Here is a 22,881-nt window from a genome sequence, read left to right as displayed (position 1 = left end):
TTTCCTCAACTTACTTTTAACAAAATTTATAAAGTAAGTCAATGCAGCTTAACAGAATATATTTTCCAGTAAAATAACTGATTTTTTTCTATGCTGATATTAGCATTTAACTGTCTAGATTAGTTTTTAAACTGAACCAATGATAAAATAGATGGTTTTGTTTATAGAATGAACCCTTTTCTACTTCCCAAAACCTGGTTTAAATATAAACACTGGACTCATACTAAAAAAAATATTTCCTGTAAGTGGGATAGTATAAACAATAAACTAGATAAATATATAAATGTATTCTGATCAGCTTCCTATAAATGATTCACATTTAACAGACATTCCATAAAAGTAGTCTTCAAAAATAGAAATTTTTCTTTTACTTTTGTTTCAGGCACAAAGCCCAGAATAATGTATAAAAAGGGTACCCAGCAAATATTTAATAATATTTAATAATAAATAAATAATACATTATTTGAATAAATATATTTATTAATTGTGGAATAAGTGTGCTTATTCAAGTAAACAGACTTTGAGAATGAGGAAGCAGAAATTTGGGCATAAGAACGAAAATAATTTATTACCCAATTCAGAGTAAAAAAGTACACTACATATTCATATAAAGATAACAGGAAATAAAAGAACAAGATGTTACAATAAATACATTTTAAAACTACAAATTTAAGCAGGTTTTTTAAAAGACCTTTTACTAAATTTAATTTTTTATACTTCAAAATGCTTCAGCCTGAAATCAGAAATATATCACTACTAGCTATTAAACGCAAAGAAATCAAAACATTATCCAGCTGATATGAAAACACTTTGTATATAAATTCATAGTTATTTCCTACTTTGAATCTACCTGAGTTTGTATATTCAGCACCAAACTAAGAATACAGAAAACATTATGGGATAAAACTAGTAATGCTATGTAAATAAAACAAGTCATTTATAAATAATAGTAAATGCCCACTCCCTACTACAGTAACTTAGCATGATTAGAGAATAAATACCTAATTTTGAGAAGGATTACTGACTGACAGTGTGTTGCTGGTATATGTCAGGGTTATCCATCACCCTGACAGTAATATTAACCACAATCCATTTCAGTTGCTTCAGTTTATCATTTTCTGACGAATGTTAAAAAACAATGTCACTGGAGGCTGCTTAAATTAAGTGTTGGGTTAGCCTCTGTTAGAATCATTCAAAAACTTTCCAGAGAAGGTAAGTTCTCAAAGAAATCAAATCTGCTGTACATAGTGCTGGTGCTTAATAGATGTAAATTGAGAATCATGGTCACTTAAAATAAGTTACATTAATTTTCTATTATAAACACAAAGCTTCAACAAATGTAAGTGCATGACAAAATAAACACACATACACACAAATGTATATATGTGTATGTGTATGAGTGTTTAATATACATGTGCACACTTTGCTGAACTTAGTATTAAATTCTCGAGATAGTTGCTTAGCTATATTTTAAATTAATACACCACATTGAACAAATAACAATTTAAAGTTTAACAAGTTCAGTATATCCAGGAAAAATCTTCAGGGTTATACTAGGAAAAAAAACCCAGTTTGCTACCCAGTATTCCCAAATTAAGTAATTTGCTAAAGGTCCCTCTGCTTATAAATGGAAGTAGACTGACATATGTCTAAGCTCAAAGACTCATTCATCTGGTCCTCTAATTGTGTCTTTCCAGGCAATTTTCCCCATATCACACTGACATTCTTTGCAAAAAAAATTTGCACTTACCATCGAACTCTTTTATTAATTTTATTACTGCTCTGTCTTATTTTATGAATATTTTCCATTGCATCATTTTCTTGTTCCATTAATGCAGTAGTTTTATCTCTCTGAGGGTTTTTATTCTAGATCTTTTCTGTAAAGCTTTTTCTGCTTCCTAAACTGACGGTTTCTTCTGGTTTTTTTCTATAATTCTATGTCATCTTCTCCCCAGGACTGACTTTGAATGCACATGGACACGGAGGAGCACTGCAGTACTGCCTGAAGTGTACAGAGCATGGGCACACTTCACTCAAGGGCATCAGGCGGGCTCCAACTAGAATCTCTAATGTCAGTATTTTTAGGTGTTTTCTCTTGGGCCAGTCAATATGTCCAGAGAGTAACACACTCTTCTGTCTTACTGGGTGGGATTGGTAGACCGTGGCTGCCAACCTTCTGACAGCACAGGGGCCTGCTGGCCATCACCCTTCAGTACACAAAGCTTTCAGTGAATTCTCCTGGTTTCCATCTTTACCTTAAACTTTCCCTCTGCTGTGCCTGGTGCTCTCATATTGGAAACATTGCTGGTACAATTATTCCAAAAAGTAAATCTCTTGCCTTTTGACAAATGGAGGGAAGAGTATTTGGATTTTAGAACAATGTGGTTAAAAAGCAAGAATTCAGTCTAAAATCTTTTTCTGCTTATACATGAAGCCTACCAGTTCACTGGCAGGGATGGATCAAGGTCGAATCCTGAGTAACTCCTGGAAAATGTGTGAACTTGGAGAGCTCCTTCACCTTATTAAATTTGAATTTCCTTATCTTTAAAATAATAGCACACTACCTGCAGTTACTCACTTGCTGAGAGATCAGAGGACAAAGCATATGCAAGTGTTTCTTACAGTGGAAAGAACCTATATGGTTCCCTTCAGAATCTCATAAATATTTTCTATACTTTCTTGGTATAGCTTTTGTACTGATTAGACTGCAAATTCAAGGCCATGGAATGCAATTTACACCATAAACTCTAAAGTCAATGTGAAATGTATATAACTGCATCCATGTTTGATGCTAAGATTAAAATATTTTAATGCATTTTGTCAGCCAATAAAAAAAATAACCCAGCATGGAAACTATTTTTAGTTTCTTGCAATACATTCATATTTTATTTAAACAATTTCAGGACCATTATTTACAATTATGATATCATAAGATTCATTTAAAAAATTCCTTTACTTTTACTGAAGCCCAACAAACAGAAATACAAAGTAAAAGCTATAGTACTGATTGTGTTTAAACAGTATCTCCTCTGCCCCCGGAAAGAGAGCTCTTCCCCTCTGTGACATCTAGATGGCATATTGATTCCCAGTGTATCTGTTACAGAGCAGACTAACAGCACTGGTATTCATCAGAAACAGCACTTAAAACTTAGGGAGATAAAGAAGTGCTGTCTGATCAACAACAGTTAAATGTCGGTAGTCAATTCCAGGTCAAGATGCATGCTGTATATTAAATGTGTGTGTTAGACAGAAATATCTCTCACATACAAAAATACACACAAATGGTAGGAGATTAATGAGAGAGAGAGAGAGAGAGAGAGAGAGAGAGAGATCACCTACTTTTCCTTTAAAAAGAGAGAGTAAGAGTCCAAGCAAGAGAGAGTGAAAGACAAACAATGTATACTAAATACAAACACTGGCCACTTGGCATCCAGTAAGTGAATTCAGTATAGCTTTGTCACTGAGATCTCTAGTTTTTTCAGACTCTACTCTTTAGAAACATTTCAAACCAGACAAAGGCAGTGGAAGCTTCTTAACAGACCATGAATACTACAGCATTTGTGCCTCAGGTTTTTAAAACAAAACCAGTATGTCTCATTTATACTAAAATTCAGTTTTAGTAAACTTTCCTCTGATTCCTATCCAGCATATGTAAAAACCTTTTCAGTAGGAATTAGGAGATAATGTGCAGGGTCACTTGTCTCTACAACTTACTTTTCTTTTTTCTGCACTTTGGACCAAAGTAAGAGCTTATATTGTGTTTACACTCTAATGAGTAAAAACAGGTTTTTCTTTGCCACCTACCTCAAATTCTTTGAGCTATTTCCCTCATTTAATGTGAGTTCTAATTATTAATAAATAATTGTTTAATTCTAGACCATTCCTCCCCCACCTCCAATCTACAGCTGATGTTTTACTAGGAAAGTCATTACTTGATTTATTCTTTCATAACTCTGCAAGACAAGGTTATTTGGAAAAACCTTTTCTTTTCAAGCAATAGAAAGTTGTTTGTACATGACCACCTATTTTGGCAGCAGAGGTGAAAAGCAACTTGATAACATAACATTAAAACAGGCTCAGTAACTGGTGCCCAAGGCAATATGGCATAACGCAGCGATTCTTAAACTCTCTGGGCCAAAAGTCAGAGTAAGTAATAAGAGATTTTACATCACAACCTAGTACACACCTGTCGTTATGGTTAGATCTAAAATGTCCCCCAAAACCTCACATTTGGAGGTGTGGTTGGGCCAGAGGGGGTGAATCAATCACTGGGGGTGTGACCCAGAAGAGTGTATTCTCTTCCCTGGCTCCTTCCTTCCTGGGCTTCCTGCCCACCATGCGGTGAACAGCTTTGTTCTGTCATGCCATTCTGCCATGTAATTTCTGCCTTAGAGCCAGCAGATGATGGACTGAATCCACTGAAACTATGAGCCAAAATGAACTTCTCCTCCTTTAAGTTACAGATATTGGGTATTTTGTCCCAGTAACTATAAAGTGACTAATACACATGTATTTATATCCACACAGTAAGCAGAAGCTTTGTAATGAGGCACACCAACAGTTTCTTTTTTATTCAAGTCTTTTTTTTAAAGCTTTGTTCATGATTGAACCCAGGACCTTACAACATCTATCCATTTTAAAAACAGTTGTGAGCTTCAGTCTGAAAAACATTGGCTTAGCATTTCAATGTGTATTCTATCTACTAGATGTGTGACCTTGTACAACTTGATTAACCTCACAGTGCCTACAAAAGATAATAATGCTACTTATCTTTAAGGGTTTTTGTGAATGCTAAAGGAGTTAACACATACAAAATACTCACAAGAGCTTGTCCTACAGTAAGTGCTCATTAATGTTACTTAATAATAATAAAGTGGATTGTTCCTTTCTTTTGAATACCATAGCCAAGATAATTGAGTTATCTTGAATGGTTATCAACATTATTTTGATCTAAGAACACAGTAAGTTATTGGAATATTCAAATTATAGTACAGGGCCAGGGATTTAGCTCAGTGCTTCCGGCGCCTGCCTTGCAAGCACAAGGTCCCAAGTTTGATCCCTGGTACCAAAAAACAAAAAATAAAACAAATCAAACTATAGTACAAATGTATATCCCAAAATAACTATGCTAATCAAGTAGAAAAGATTGCCTCAGATTCTCTTAGACAACCGGTTTATATAATCACTCTCCAACGTAGAAGAAAAATCAATCAATCAATCACAGTTACAAAGGAAATCTTTCAAATTTACAAAAAAAGTCTGGATACTGAAACAGCCATCATAATTTTTTTTTTTTTTTTGGTACCGGGGATAGAACTTGGGTCCTTGTGTTTGCTAAGCAGGTGGCAAAACCACTGAGCTAAATCCCCGGCCCCATCATAATTTGTTTTTATGGTATGACATTTTGAAAACATATTCCTCCTCTAGTTAAAATTTCTTATAAAGAAAAGATAAAAAGAAAATGTTGATTCTTACCTCTTCCAAGGACACTGTCAAAATATAAAATCAATGTGTATTTATAAAATATAGATTAATGTCATTCAAAATTCTATGCATGGTTACCCCTGTCATTTTATCAGTCAGAATTTCAGACTAGTGATCCCTATTTTTCTCAGCCTTCAAAGAATAAAAGCCATTATGCTAAAATGAGAAATTTTTCAATGCAAGAAAAGATTTAATTTTCATCACCTTTTCAGACTAAAGCAGATCTGATCTTCTCAACATACTGACTTCTCAACATACAAATTAATACTACAAGGAGATACTATACGTGGAATAAAATTTTATACTCTAGGAAGACTTTTTTAATATTGCTTTATTCATACTTTTTCTGCTCTCATAGAATGATCAGAAAATATAATTCAGAGAATTCGTGTTGATTACATTAATTCAGCTTTGGAAAGAAAATTCCCTATACAATATCAAAAAGAGTACCAAATAAAATTGTAGCTCTGTATTAAAGCTGCTAAAATTCCTCTGAAATTCAGCTTTGGGGAAATTAAATGAACATAAATATGCATAAATAATTCAACACATTTTAAAGCCAGTCAGGCTACATTATCTACTTAAGAATGGGGATGAGATCTGCGTATATTCTAAATTAAGGTTGTGCACAATGTTTTTCAGGCTTTCACAAGTTTATTTAAACAAATAGTAACGTTTGCCAAATGTATACTATGGGACAAATTTTAATACAATTCTATTATAGTCATTATTTGTACAAACTCAGCTCAGTGATATAGAAGATACATTCCTGAAATTGTATAGACGTATATTTGAAAACTGAATCACATTGTAAACATTTCTGCAAACCTTACTTCTAAAAGAAATGAGATATTTTTATTATATAAACAAGTACCACTATTGTTGGGGTACAAAGTAAAATTTGCAAATATCATATGTACTTGATTATTTCATTTAAAACCATGTAGTTAATTCCAAACTCACTTATTTCATCAATATTTAATGAAAGCACAATTAGTACTAGTAGAATTTCATTTTCATGAACCTGAATGACTTCTGTAGCATTTGAACTACTCCTGTTTTACAGAAAAGAAGATATTAGTTGTACAATACGTGGTTGAGGGTTAGAACTCCCTAATTTTTCCCATACTTACTAATGGCACTACCATTCACTATTCATTTGTGTGTGCTCCAGCTGTTGTTGAAAGCATCCTTTATAATTATTCTTTTCTCAAATATTTCTTAAAATATAAAATGAATGCCACTACCATGAAAGGCAATAAATCACACAAATTGTGTTTTTTATGTCTCTGTTAGTACATAGGGTCATATATGGACAGAGACTAATGAAAGCAAGTCTTTTGTTTTGGTTTTGTTGCCTTCCCCTCTTTTTACTTTTAATGCAGCAAAATTACTATTGATCATCCAGGGTGGCATAAAAATTATCATATCTAGAAGAAAAGTTATAGAAGAATCAGTTAAAATAATATTTACCCCTTCAACACAATGACTTATCAAGCTCCTTAGAAAAAAGATAATGTACAAGTAAAATCCAGTTTTAATGAAGAATTCTGTTTGGCTGGTAAACCTATAACAGCACTTAAAAATATTTCAATGAATATTCATTGTAAAACAAATTATATAACCTATATAATTATTTTAAGGCTTTATTTTGGTCCTGCAAGATTTTTAGTGGATAGAGAACACAGTTGAGAGGCAGAGAAAGAATGGACTCAAGCTGGCAAGGAGGAGGGGAATAAAGGAGAGGTAGCAGGGTTCTGAGCTTTTGTGCAGGACAATGAAGAGTGAAACAGCCTCAGAAGGAACATCCAAAGAGCCTCCTGCCTGGCCACAGTAGGAGCTATTCCTCCAAAAATACCATGAGTAGGCCCAGTCCACAACCCAGCTCTCTGTCTACTGCATCTAAAAGAGACTTTCAGAAAAAGCATCTGGAGGCATGAACATCATAATAAGCAATACATTCTAACAGGAGCCCAAACTGAAGGACTTGGTTATAATCTTCAAGTGCTCCAGAGAGGGCATTTATTTAAATGCTATTCATCTTGTAAAGCAAATTTTATATCTCATCAAATTCAGGAAAATGGTATTTTTACCTTTATGTGCAAAAATTTAAACAATGGAGAGAGAGAGGAGGATATAATAGCACAAGTATCAAGTAGTTATTCAGTTTTTATTACTGACCTTCTGCATGGCTCAAGTTATCTAATATAGCCGTCTTGCATTAGACCTGTGATCTACAGATTCCAGTAAAATACTACAGAATCTTAAAAACAAATGCAATGCCTATGTGGAAGAAAGGCTTTTATTTTATTTACTGATTTTTTAAATAAGGATTTCAATTACAAAGGAACACAGAAAATTTTGTTGTTGTTTTGCACTGCTGGGGATCATATCCAGAGCCTTGCATGCTGGGCTCTACCCTTGAGTTATTCCCCTAGCCTTAAAACAATGTTAAAATTATGAAAAATTATGAGTGTATTACATATACAGAGTGTACCACAGGAGTTCAGACTTCTAGATACAGAGAACAACAGCAAAGCCCAAGGGGTGGACATGAGGCATTAAGGGACCAGAAGACCAGCAAAGACAGAGACAGAGACAAAAGATGTGGTTATAAAATGGGCAACACTCAGACCCTAAACACTACTGTCTGACATGAGGACATCCTGGTGACTATCTGGACTGTGTGCAGAGACACACAAGGACAGAGTGAGAGATACCCTTGAATATTCTCAATGTTAATCACGCTGGGGTAAAAAAGAGGACACCCAGGAATGGATAAATAAGGAACATCCTCTCTCTGATGTCAGAAAAACAGAAGGCTTAGGTTCTATGAGAAGGACACTGGATAGCCAAGTTGACTGGCACCTGTCATGCTGGATCTGCAGGAGCTCAGCAATCCTCTGACTGAGACCAGAAATTACTAACAGCCTCACCTCTGCTAGGACTGGGTACTTTATGTAAGTAATTCACTGTGGCCTAAGATGGATCTACAAAAATTAAGGAAGGGAAATTAAGGAAAAATTAATGCACGAATTCAAAATTGAGAGCAAAGAATCTGGCATTATGGGAACTTCTTACACATTTATTGAGTAGCAAGTAGTAGTAGCTAGAAGGGAAATAATGATGAACAAGAATTCTATCATAAGCCAGGGATTTAGCTCAGTGTTTTCGCCACCTGCTGCGCAAGTGCAAGGACCCGAGTTCGATCCCTGGTACCAGAAAAAAAAAAAAAAAAAGAATTCTATCACTTAAGAGCTCAGTGAGGGAGACAAGAAGAACCAAAACAAGCAGGTAGAAAAAACATGTAAAATGCAAGATACTACGGCAGATGCTATGAAAGCAGCAGGGAGCAGAACCTCAGAGAAAGGAAGGAAGATAGCAATGGTCTCCTAGAGGAGGTGACCAAAAGGATGAGGATCAGGCTCTTGCAAAAAGACAAAGCATCAGGCTGGGGATTTAGCTCAGGGGTTCTGGCGCCTGCCTCGAAAGCACAAGGTCCAGAGTTCGATCCCCGGTACCCCCCCCCCCCAAAAAAAGACAGAACATCAAGGCAGAGAGCAATGCTCTGTATTGTAAAGATTTATTATTCATTCACTGATAAGCAAGAAATGTTTAAATATGCAAATCACACAATATGAGACTTAAAGAGGATCTGTATCATTTCAGTGAGGAATGGATCAGAAAAGGCATGTGGGAACAGAAAGACCATGCAGGTGATGCAGAGCAGTGCAGAGGTACAGTACTTGTCATTATTCTGGAAGATTCATGATTCTATTCACAAGTTTTATCAAATACCAGTATCCTTAGAAGAGGGTGACAATAGGGGCTAACATTTTTTTTGAATGGATATGGAAAAATAAATATATTAGCATTTTTAATTATTAAGTTTGTCATGCACGTCAAATTTTACAATTTTACGCTTGAGAACATTGAAAATACATTTAAAAGATAAACATATTAAAGGTACAATTACACTGAAAAGATTTTTTAAAGTAAGGTAAAAATAATGAAAGATAATTACAGTAATATGCAAGACAATTATATTTCAGTTACTAAGAAATTACCTTGGACAAATCTCTGAAGTTGCTTGGCAAGGTAAGATCCAGTTCTTCTGATTCATAATTAGTGATGACCCAAGGAAACACAGGATACTGATTTAAGTCATTATAACCCCGTCCTGATAATTGGGGACAAAGCAGGCACTTTTACTTTAATATTAAAAATGGAATCATAAGCAAGTTCAATAATATAATTTACTAAAAATAACAAGAACAACCTGAGAGAGAGAAGCTATAGATAGAACCCAGGGCCTTGAACATAAAAGGAAAGCATTCTATCACTGAGCTTACCCTGTCCCACCAGTTCTGCACAACTAATGATTTTTGAGGCCCAGACTTGTTCTCAGGGGTGTTCATCTATGAATAGCACTCAGGATCTTAATAATCCTATGAAATTAATATCACTCTCTCTGAATAGATGAGACACAAAAGGTTGTTAGGTGTGATCCCAAATCACATGACTAGTAATGGCCAAACCATATTTAAATCTACTTACTATGGTCCTAAAGTTTATGCTCTTTTAAACTACACTTGACCATTTTATTGTTACTCGAAAGTCTATCCCAAATAAAACGCTTGAGATTAAACTCAGTGCCATGCACAAGCTATACACATCCTCTCACTGAACTGTATTTCTAGTCCTCAGATATTATGTTTTTATTTTTTTAAATCGGTGTATGTTTGTGATACATAATAATTATGTTCATTTTGGGGAACTGGTATAGAAAAAAATGTATATATGTAGCATCTTGATCATTTTAGATCCCCTCCCCACTTCCTCTTCTCCAAAAAAGCCTATCTCCTTGCTTCCTACCATCTCTATTTTATTTTACTCTTTAATTTATTTATATTTGGAGTTTCTCAAAAAAAAGAAAAAAAAGAAAAGAAAAACCACACATTATTTGACTTTGTCTGACTTATTTTATTTAACATTATGGTCTTAAGATCCACCTATTTTCCTATAAATAACTTGAATTCATCCTTCTTTGGGGCTGAATAAAACTCAACTGTGTATATATACCACATTTTCTTTACCCATTCCTCTGATAATGGTCATACAGGCTGTTTCCATAGTTTACCTATTGTGAACTGTACTGTTATAAACATGGGTATGCAACTATCACTACAGCATGATGACCTGAACTCTTTCAGGGAAATACCCAGGAAAGGTGTACCTATGTCACATGGAATCTCTAAACTGACTTGCATAGTAGCTGTACTAGTTTACATTCCCACTACAATGTCCTCACCAGCATTTGTTTTTTTATATTCTTGACTATAGCCACTCTTACTGGACTAAGTTGTTTTGATTTGCATTTCCCTAATGAAAAAATTTTCATACACTTTTTGAGAAGTATCTATTCACTCCATTTACCTATTTTTGATTGAATTATTTGTTTTGGGATTCAATTTTTTTGAGTTCTTTATATATCTTAGCTATTAGTGTTCTTATCAGAAGAGTATCTGGAAAAAATATTTCCCATTTTGTGAGTTGTCTCTTTATTTTGTTGACTGTTTCCATTGCTGTGCAGAAGCTTTTTAATTTAATATAATTTCATTTGTTGATTCTTCATATTATTTCTTTTGCAACTGGAGTTTTGTTTATGAAGTCCTTGCCTATGTCTGTGTTTTCCCTATTTTACCTTCCAGTAGTTTCAGTTTTATATAGATAAGTCTTTGATGTATTTTGATTTGATTTTAGTACAAGGTGAGAAACCTGGGTCTAGTTTCATTCTTCCACACATGGATGACCAGTTCTCCCAGCACAATTTGCTCAACAGGCTATCTTTTCTCCAGCGCATGGTTTAACCCCTTTGCCAAAGATCAGATGGCCAAAGGTGCATGGGGTTGCTTCTGTGTCTTCTACTCCATTCCATCAGTCTAGCCTCTCCTTCTGTGCCAGTACCATGCTGTTTGTACTACTATGGTAGCTTCATAATGCAACTTGAAATCAGATTGTAATGCCTCCTGGTTTGCTCTTGTTGCTCAGGATTGTTTTGGCTATTCTCGGTTTCATATGAATTTTAGGATTATTTTTTCTAGTTCTGTGAAGACTACTGTTGGTATTTTGATAGAAGCTGCATTCAATCTACATACTGTTTATCATTTTGATGATATTGATTCTTCCTATCCAGGAACTGATGTCCTTATTAGGACTTTAAAAACAATTTACAATTCTTACAGAACTTTAAAAAACTAAAATTCCTCTTTTTTCTGCCTCTAATCAACCAACTAACTAACCAACCATGGTTAAGACACTTAATCCCTGGGAATATACCCCAGTTAAATGCAAAATGAGAGTTTTGTAGTAAGTGTCATTGAAATTTCTGTGGATGATTTTCAAATGTTATGATCTTCAGAAAAAACAGGTATAACAGCATTACCAATGTTGCAGTCCCCCAACTGCAAATGCTGCCATATGCTTCCCTATACAACTTTCTAAACTAATGACTCACAGTGACACATTGAGGCTGATTAAAAATGGAAATTCAAGTTTTCTGCAAACACAAGTTTTCTGGATAGCATCACTTTAGGGGTGTAACAGAGTGAATGAGATCATTGCTTCTGGAGTCAAAATGCAAGCATTTGAATCCCAACTCCACTATTTACCAGTCTATAACCTATTTTTATAAAATTCAATGTGAACTGACTCTTGGGTAAATTACAAGGGAAACAATACTTTTACTATTGTTTGAATTTCTTATTGTATATTCGATCATTTTCAGTTTTCTTTCTTAAACATGCTGACATCAATATACAATCAATAGCTGAATATTAAAGGAAATTTTTAGTAGTAGTATGAGAGACAGGAAAGTTACATAAGTTTAAAAAATCCCTTTTAAAATTCCTTTGCTTACTACTTAATTTCTACTAAAGTGAACCTAAATGTTCATACTTTTTGATTTCTTTCCTTTAGCTAACTGTAAGATGACATCTCCTGAACTGAGAAAATTCAGATCTTCCAATGTGAGCACCTAGACTTCTAAATCTTTTTATACCTCTTTCTTTCTCTTTCCCTCTTTTCTGAGTGCGGCTTTCTTCTTTGCTAAGAGTAATTTCTTCACCAGAACTCTTGAACCTGTCTCCCTCATAACTTAAACTGTTAATTTTCCTCTCTCCATCTCTTATGGCTTCTTCCCTCTCCCTTAACCACCCTTTCTTCACTCTCACATTTAAGAAAACTATAACCTAAACCTCAAGTTCCCATTTCACCTCCCACCATTCAGTTCCTATTATCAATCTTTTGCTTAATTTAAAAATGAACTCCTATGAAATAACCAGCTAGCCCCAAAATGAGAAGTCCAAAGATGTGTCCTATTCTCATTAATTCTCCCTTACCTTTCTGTGCATTTGGCACAGGTGACAAATGTTTACCTCTCAAGACACCTGATACAAGCTCAGCTCTCTTCCTGCTATATCTATACACTCTAGGATGGCTCATTCTTTTATTTTTCTTATTTCTTTTCTCTCATTACTAACTTTCCCTCCTCCTTCTTTCTGTTTCTTTCTTCTCATGTGAATGAGAATGCAAGTGCTCCCCTAGCCTTAGCTCCCTGCTTTCTGAATTATCTGCCCTTATGATCTCATTTCTGTTAGTGATTTGCTCCCAATGCAGATGAAATACAGTGTCTTGTCTAAGTTCTGAATTCCCACTTGACCTATACTCTTTCTGAAACTTAACTTGGATGTCTTGTCAACACAGTACAATCACCATCTTTCCCTAGATATCTATTAACGGCACCAGTGATTAATTTTCCCTGTGATTGAGACCGGAAACTGAAAGTCTTTTCTGATACATTGTTCTCACTGACCCCTACATTCAGTGAGATGCACATCAAAAGGTTGGTTCTTTGTAAATTCCTACAATATTTGATATGTCCATTCAGTGTCCACTATCATCTCCCTAGTGTAGCCCCCATTACGTATATGTATTTATGTAATCTATATATGATTGCTTCCTAATTTTGCTTTCTGCCTAGTCCCTCTGTATTCCAGTTTATCTTACATATAGCCTCCCAGTAAACTTTTCTTACACTTTTAGTATGTAGTACAACTGTTTTGGTGCTCAAAAACTTTCAAAAGGTTTGAAATATGTTGCCTGTTAACTCTTCAGACTGACAGAAAATCTTGCACAATGTCTCCACACTAACATTATATTTTCCCATATGAATGCATACTTTATGGACACATCCATCTATATAAACATGAGCTACACTATTGATTATTCTCTGGGTATATTTAAATTATACCATCTTTCTATGCTTGCTTCTGCTTTCATTTTTACATGGGATGATTTCTAATCTCAGAACCAGCTCCTCCTCCAGTAAATGTAGTATCAATTTTTGCGTGACCACCAAAGAAATCATTCCTTATTTTCTCATTTCTCCCATCAACTGGGTGAATATGATTTACTTCTCTCTGTTCTTTTCATCTTTGTAAAACTTTATATTTCTTTTCTTGAATCTACACTCCTTTTCTCTAGAATCATATAACAAAGATTGAACATTCCTAATCCAAAAATCCAAAATCTGAAAATCCGAGCACTAAGTTTTAGATTTTAGATCATTTTGGATTTCAGATGGATTAGGGATGCTCAATTGGTAAAGTCTATACTAATATACCAAAACCTGAAAAGCTCCAAAATTGAAACATTTCTGGTCCTAAGCATTTCCAATAAGGATTCTTAACCTACAGTCACATTTGGACTTAAAATAACTTCTCTGAGACAAAGAAATACTCCTTTTGCTCTGTTTGTCCTTTGTGTTTCAAATATAAACCATGTCGAGATACTGAAATGAATCTTAAATGTCTCACAGATATAGTCCTTACTTTTTTATTCGTTTCCACAAATGGAAATCAATGATACATTACTATCTTTTATGCTCTTTCAAAGAAACAGTTTCAGTGGATGATTTTTTGGTGAGTTCAGACCCTGTGCAGGGCCATTGGGTCTTTGTATTTTCTTACATAAGTCATACTACAAGTACTCCTTTGCCTAATATTTTTACCCACTGTTTTTTTTTTTTCTATGCTGCACTTCATTGTTTTATCATATAATACCTTCCTACCCAAATTATGAACAGGTCCTAACATATTTATAGTGTTCTTCATTCTTATTATTCCACAATAAGCCCATCGTTACTACATTAATTGTAAATTTTTTCTCATTTTTGGGAAAAAAGCTTTTATATTCATTTCCTTATTTCAAGTCCTAATTGTTCATGTACAAGACTGGAAACACTGTTATCATTCTATTCTTATAAGATCTTAATGATGACAATAAAAATAAGCTACTTATGACAGCATCGAAAATAATCTAACCATACCACAATTAATAATTTAATACCTGGAATAAGTCAGTATGTGAACTTGGATTACCTGCTATCGTGTTGAGAAACATCAAATACTCAAAATTGGAGATCTCTCTATGTTGCCATCGCTGGGTCATGTTGGAAGCTTTAAAAAGTTGACGTGGGCTAGCTAATGAAATACGTCTGTAAGAAAAATAATTCAATGTAAAATCAACTTAATAAATAAGATTAATTATAATATTAAATCATGAATTACCTGTGCTTATTCATTCATAGTGAAATCTATAATTCTAACATTCTATTCATGTTAGACTAATGCATAGTAGAGATACTTCAATCTAGAATTAACGGTTAACAAATGATTTGGAGCAGCCACAGCTCTATTAGGCATGTTCTATTCATTCAGATAAACCGTCATTAAAATGCCATTACAATATCCAGGTTCCATACAGCTTGATTAATAACAGTATGATTAATAATTCACTGCTTTACTGATATACACAGAAGGAATAATAGTAACTGCATATAAAATTGTATTCACATGTCTATCAAATTTAATAGTCATATTTTAAACTCAACACATTTGTACATTATACATTTAAACATTGTATTTGCATATCCTTTGTAACAAGGAGAAAGAATTCTCAACTACTTAAGTTTTTTTTTATGGGATGGGATAAAGGAGAAACCATAGACTTTCTTTTTTTTTTTTTTTTTTTAACCTTAATTAAATTCTTTTATTGGTACATTGTAAGTATACAACACAATTACATTTCTCATTGGGAATTGTACCTTTACATATTGCATCTTGGTTCTTATTTTTTTCCCCATTCCTAGCCCTCCCTTCAACCTGTCCAACCTTCCCTATTTACAAAGACTTTATTTCCATTTTTTCCATTTCTCAGCATTTTTCCTTTCCCTTCTTTCCTTTCCCTTGCCCCTCCCACTTCCTCTACCCCTTTGGACCTTTTCTTCCTATTTTGCATTATCGATTATTCATTTGAATCATTCGTATATTTTAGGTATACAATATAATGACATTCATCATTGGAAATTTGCACCTTTACATAGTCTCTCTTGGTTCTTATTTTTCACCCTTGCCCAGCCCTCCCTCCAACCCCTCCGGTCCTATTTACAAAGATTTTGTTCCTATTTTTCCATTTTCTCATATTAATCCCATTCCCTTCTACCCTTTCCCCTAGCCCTCCCACTTCCTTCCCCTTTGCCCTTTTTCTCCCAATTTCACATTACCTATTATGCATTTTAGTCCTTATTTACACTTTCAGTTTCTCACACCAGGGAAACTATTTGGTATTTATACACATGTCCTATTTATTTCACTTAAGAGTATTGCCTCAATGTGCATCCACTTAGCTATAAATATCTCTAATTTCTCATTTTTTATGGCTGAGTAGTACTCCATTTTATTTTTAAAAAACACATTTTCTTTATCCAGTCTCCAGTTGATGGGCTTTTGGGGTGTTTCCAAGTTTTAGCTATCACAAACTATGCTGCTATGAACACGGGCACACATATATCACTGTGGTATGATTCTTTTAATTCTTTGGGGAAGATCCCCAGCAGTGGAATAGCAGGGTCAAATGGGACTTCCAGTCCTAGTTCTTTGAGGTATCTCCATACTGATTTCCACAGTGCTTGCACCAGTCTACACTCCCACCAGCAGTGGAGCAGGGCTCCTCTTTCCCACAGCCCCACCAGCATTCGTTATTGGTTGATTTCATGATAGCAGCCATTCTTTCTGGAGTGAAGTGGAATCTCAGCGTTCTTTTCATTTGCATCTCTCGAATGACCAGTGATGTTGAACATTTTTTCATGTATTTATTTGCTATTTCTACTTCTTTGTGTGAGAAATGTCTGTTCATTTCAGATGCCCATTTTTGGATTGGGTCTTTAAATTTGGGAGGTCTGATCTTTTTAAGTTCTTTATAGATTTGAGATAGTAGACCTTTGTCTGAGGAAGAGCAGGTGAAGATTTTTTCCCACATTGTGGGTTGTCTGTTCACACTGCTGGTGGTTTCTCTTGCTGTGCAGAAGCCTTTTAACAAGAGATCCCACTTGTTGATTGTTTGTGCTAGTTCACGGGCAACCGAGGTTTTGTTCATAAAATCTTTTCCTACACCAATGTCTTCAAGAGTTCTACCTAACCTCTGTTCCAACTGGTTCAGAGTTTCTATTTTAATATTTAGATTTTTAATCCATTTCGATTTTAGTTTAGTGCATGGTGAGAGATACAGGTCTAGTTTTAATCTTTGGCAAGTTGAAACCCAATTTTTCCAGCACCATTTATTAAAGAGGCTATCTTTCCTCCAGTGAGGGTGTTTGGCTCCTTTATCAAAGATGAGATGGCTGAGTGTGTCTGGCGTTGTTTCTGCATCTTCTGATCTGTTCCACTGGTCCTCAGGTCTGTTTCTTTCCCAGTACCATGTTTTGTTTTTTTTTTATCACAGTAGCTTTGTAGTAGAATTGCAGGTTGGGGATTGTGATACCCCCTGCCATGTCTCTGTCACCTAGAATTGCTTTTGCTATTCTGGGTCACTTCTTGTTCCAAATGAATTTTTGGATTATTTTCTCAAGGCCCATGAAGTATGCTGCTGGAATCTCAATTGGAATTGTATTAAATCTATATATCAGTTTTGGAAGTATGGCCATTTTCACTATATTAATCCTTCCTACCCAGGAGTAGGGGATGTCTATCCATTTTCTGATATCATCTTCAATCTCTCTTTTCAGAGTGCCATAGTTTTCAGAGAAGAGGTCTTTGATTTCTTTCGTTAGGGTGACTCTTAGGTATTTCAGTTTTTTGGATGCTATTGTGGAAGGAATTATTTGCCCTATTTCTCTCTCAGTGAGGCTATCATTTGTGTAGAGGAAAGCTATTGATTTTTGTGTGTTGACCTTGTAACCAGCTCCTTGACTGAATTTGGTTATTAAGTCTAGAAGACTTTTGATGGAGTTCTTGGGGTCTTCTATATAGAGTATCATGTCATCTGCAAATAATGACAATTTGATTTCTTCATTTCCTATCTTTATTCTGTTTATTTCTTTCTCTTGTCTAATTGCTGTGGCTAATGTTTCCAGAACTATATTGAACAACAGTGGTGATAGTGGACATCCTTGTCTTGTTCCTGATTTGAGTGTGAAGGATTTCAGTTTTTGACCATTTAGTATGATGTTGGCTGTTGGTTTTTCATGGATGGCTTCTATCAGTTTGAGGTAGAGACCAACTACTCCAATTTTTTGTAGGGTTTTTATCATAAATGCATGTTGGATTTTGTCAAATGCTTTTTCTGCATCTATGGAGATAATCATATGGTTTCTGTCCTTGGTTCTATTGATATAGTGTATTACATTGATTGATTTGCGTATGTTGAACCATCCCTGCATCCCTGGGATGAATCCCACTTGATCAGGGTGTATGAGCTTCTTGATGATCTTCTGCATTCTGTTTGCCAGTATCTTATTAAGGATTTTTGCATCTATGTTCATTAGTGAGATTGGCCTATAGTTCTCTTTTTCGATTGGGTCTTTCTCTGCTTTGGGGATCAAGGTGATGCATGCTTCCAGGAATGAATTTGGGAGTACTGCTTCCCTTTCAATTTCATTGAAGAGTTTAAACAGTAGTGGCAGCAGTTCCTCTCTAAATGTCTTGTAGAATTCAGCAGTGAAGCCATCAGGGCCCGGGCTTTTCTTAGTTGATAAGTTTTTAATTACATTTTCAATTTCATTGGTTGATATTGGGTTGTTCAGAATTTTTAGGTCTTCTTCATTCAACTTTGGTAATTCATATGTATCTAGGAATCTGTCCATTTCTTCTGTATTTTCCATCTTATTGGCGTATAGGTTCTGGAAGTAGGTATTGATGATCCTCTGGATTTCTGCTGGGTCTGTTGTAATTTCCCCCTTTTCATTCCTAATTGCATGGATTTGGGCCTTTTCTTTCTTTTTTCTGATAAGGTTGGCTAAGGGTTTGTCAATTTTGTTTATTCTTTCAAAGAACCAACTCTTGGCTTCATTGATTTTTTTGTATCATTCTCTTAGTCTCCATTGCATTGATTTCTCCTCTGATCTTTATAATTCCCTCCCTTATATGAGCTCTGGGGTTGTCCAGCTCTTCTTTTTCTAGAAGCCTGAGGTGCAGCATCAGGTTGTTTAATTGGGCTCGTTCTGTTTTCCGAATATGCGTATTCACTGCTATGAATTTCCCTCGTAAGACTGCTTTCATTGTGTCCCATAAATTCGGATATGTTGTATTGTTATTGGCATTTACTTGAAGGAACTGTCTGATTTCTTCTCTAATTTCTTCGGTGACCCATTGGTTATTCAGAAGTGTGTTGTTCAATTTCCACGTTTATGAAATTTTTTGAGTTTCTTTTGCTATGGATCTCCAATTTCATCGCATTATGGTCTGATAATATACAGGGGATAACTTCAATTCCTTTGCACTTACTTAAACATGTTCTGTGTGTGAGTATGGGATCTATTTTGGAGAATGACCCATGGGCAGCTGAGAAAAATGTGTATTCTGATTTTGTGGGGTGGAAGACTGTAAACATCTGTTAAGTTCATTTGTTCAAGAGTTCGATTGAGTTCTAGTATTTCAGTACTTATTTTTTGTCTAGTTGATCTATCTATTTGTGACAGTGGGGTATTGAGGTCCCTCACTACAACTGTATTAGTGCATATATAACTTTTCATGTCTGTTAGTATCTGTTTTATATAGTTGGGAGCACCAGTGTTTGGTGCATAGATATTTATGATTGTCATCTCTTCCTCTTGGATTCTTCCCTTTACAAGGATGTAGTGTCCTTCTTCGTCTCTCTTAATCAGTGTTGGCTTGAAATCTACTTGATCTGCAAAGAGGATAGCTACTCCTGCTTTTTTTCAGGTTCCTGTTGCATGCAGTGTTGTTTTCCACCCTTTAACTTTCAGTCTATGAGTTTCCTTTTGAATTAAGTGTGTTTCTTGTATGCAGCATATTGTTGGATTTTGCTTCTTGACCCATTCTGCCAGTCTATTTCTTTTGATTGGTGAATTGAGACCATTAACATTGATGAAAACCATAGACTTTCAAAATAAAAGTTATTAGAAAACTAACAATAAAAAAGTAAATATTAATGGACAAAACTAACCAATGCCAAGAACAGTGAGAAATAAGAGGCAGGATTATTGCATTCAAAGTGTAAAGTAGTGGTCGTGAACATACTGCATGCATATTATTGTGTTCTTCTTTTAAGATAAAAGATGTTAATGTATGACTTATTTTTTCTAAACTAAAACCTCAGAATTTAGGTTAACTGCAGGGCTGGCACTTTGCAAAAAATAAGTAGGTACTGGGTTGCAGTTTGGGCACTCATCTCTGAAAGGTTCGCCATCGCTGGTCTGGCGTCTCAGGGATATAAGCTGTCACAGGTCTTCTCACCACAAAGGGTAGAGTAACTATTTCTTTGAAAGATTCCTTGAGGTATAGTTTACATATCAGAAAATTAATCCATTGCAAGGGTACAAATAATGAATTTTCTAAAGTTGTGCAATTACCGCTATTTTTACTTTTATAGTACATATCTGCAGAATATTTTCATCGTTCAAAACAAATGAGCATAAAAAACATTAATTTATGTATTTTTCAACTCTGATCCACTGATTTCTATGCCTATCCTCGTAAAAATACCATACTGTCTTAATTACTGGGGCTTAATAAGCTTTAAAATCAATTTGTGTCCTCTAATTTTCTTTTTCTTTCTCCAAATTATTTTTGTTATTCTAGACCCAGTGCATTTCAAGTTCTCAATTTCTCCAAAGTAGTCTTTTGGAATTCTGATAGGGACTTGAATTAATGGATTAGGAGAGAACTGTCCTCTAAATCATATTAAATCTTCTGATTTCTGAATATAGAATGTCTCCATTTACTGAGGCCCATTTTTAATTTCTCTTAGAACTCTTGTATTTTTCATTGGGTAAATATTATACTTCTTTTATGATTTCTCCCTTTTTTTCCAACCTGGGTGGCTTTAAATTCTCCCTCTTCCCTTCCTTTTTTCTTGCATAGGTGGAAATCTCCAATGTAAAGAGAAGAAGTTGTGAGAATGCTGGACATGATTGCCTTGTTGAAATTACAGGCAAATACTCAGTCTTTCAACATTAAGTGTGCTGTATGTTGCGAGTATTTTTGAGTTTTTAGTGAACAATTTTTGTCAATTTGTGACAATTCTCTTCTATTCAAGTTAGATGACAGTTTTACTCATGAATGTGTGTTGAATTTTGTCAAATGCCTTTCCTTTGAGATGACTGTGTGATTTTTGCCCTTTAATCTATTAAGGTGGTGCATAACACATGCTAATTTTAAGATTTAAACCAAGTCTCATTTTAATGGGTATTTTATAATACTTTTTATATACTGCTGTGTTTGAATTGTTAAATTTTGTAAGAATATTTTTGTGTGTATATTCACGAAGGAAATTAGCTCACAGCATTATCTTGCTTGTTGTCTTATGATGTCTTTGGCATTAATCTTGGGACAATGCAGGCCTTACAGAGTGAGTCAGAAAGTGCTTTCTCCTCTTATATCTTTAATTTTTGAAGAATTGATATCATTTCTATTTTTAAATACTTGATAGGACTAGATCTACTGGAAAAATCATTTGGGCCTTAGCTATTATTTATGGGTTTATTTACTTGTTATAAGTTTACTCATTTTTAAAAAGTTTTATCAGAGCTAGTATCAGTAATTCTGTTTTTCTAGGGTTTTGTTCATATCATCTAAATTATATAATTTCTTGTCACCAAGTTATTCATGATATTCCTCTCTAATTCTGTCTGTTTTTCTGGGGATGAAACCCAGGGCCTTCACACTGAAGTATATCCACCCCCCCCCCCTTTTCCCATTTAGAGGCAAGTTCTAGCTAAATTGCCCAACCTGGGTTTGAACTTGCGATCCTCCTGCCCCAGCCTCCTGAGCTGCTAGGATTACAGGTGTGCACAACCACACCCAGCCATTCTAATTCTTTTGATTTGTATGTGGTCAGTAGTGATGTCTCTACTATCATTTCTGATTTTGGTAATTTATGACTTCTTTTTTATGTTTGGGTAAACTGTCAATTTTACTAATCTTTTTCAAGAATCAATTTATTTCATTGATCTTTATTGATTTTGTCTGTTTCACTGATTACTATCATCTTCATTATTCTTTTTTTTTTCTATTTGCTTTGCATTTAGCTCGGTCTTTTCTGTTTTCTAAAGAAGGAAGCTTAGGTTATTGATGTGAGGCATTTCTGTGTTTCAAACACAGATCTTTAAAGCTATAAAATATTCCCTCATACTAATTTAGTCATATTTCTAAAACTGTGAAATGTTACAGCTCTGTTGGAAAGAGGCTCCACACGGTCATCCTCTTAATCCCATGAGAAGAGGAGTTGCTAGGCACAGGAGAGCCCAAAACATCAAAGACTGCATGGCAGAGCCATGATGGCAAATATGGGGACAGAAAGAAAGAAATTCTGAAACCCAAGCACTTTCTAGATGCTGGGAATATGTACAGAAGAGAAAGTGGTACAGTCTCTGAGCAAGGAATGGGGGTGCTATGTATCTCCCTCTTCTGCTTTTCTCTAGGCATCAGCTGTAAGAAAATATTATCTACTGGTCACTGTTGTAACACCTTATTTGCAAGTGCTCAACTCTTCGGATTTTCTCTTACAGGGGGGAAAAAATGCCAGAATTCAAGTGATAAGGTTGAGCAAAACATGCTATGAAGCAGGAAAATGAAAATGACTTTTGTCAGTAAAGCCTTTGAGCCAATTCAATATATTTGCTGCTAAAACTTAAAACTAACATTGATATGTACATGATGCTCTATTTCCTTTCCTGACCTTTGTAAAAAAAAAAAAAAAAAATATATATATATATATATATATATATATATATATATATATATATATCTCCTATTGTCTTAATTAGTGTGGCTTTGTAGTAAATTTGAAATCAGGCAATGTGTCTCCTTGAATCCCCTG

General features: G+C 34.8%; 1 protein-coding gene across 11 annotated transcripts in view; it reads right to left on the bottom strand.

Moving 5' to 3' along the window:
- Window positions 1-22,881, bottom strand: part of Lrba (LPS responsive beige-like anchor protein) — a 711,450-nt gene that overhangs the window by 176,788 nt on the left and 511,781 nt on the right. For all 11 annotated transcript variants that reach the window (XM_087205721.1, XM_087205722.1, XM_013067222.3 and 8 more), the window contains 2 exons: window positions 14,925-15,040; window positions 9,552-9,664 (listed from right to left, as the gene is read on the bottom strand). In XM_087205721.1, the coding sequence (XP_087061847.1) occupies window positions 9,552-9,664; window positions 14,925-15,040 (229 nt within the window). The remainder of the gene's footprint in view (window positions 1-9,551; window positions 9,665-14,924; window positions 15,041-22,881) is intronic.

Source organism: Heterocephalus glaber, unplaced genomic scaffold (assembly GCF_053883595.1).
Source record: "Heterocephalus glaber isolate CG9 unplaced genomic scaffold, H.glaber_assembly_v1.0 deba00000613, whole genome shotgun sequence".
NCBI classification, from domain to species: Eukaryota; Metazoa; Chordata; class Mammalia; order Rodentia; family Bathyergidae; genus Heterocephalus; species Heterocephalus glaber.
This window is presented reverse-complemented; position numbering and strand designations above follow the sequence as displayed.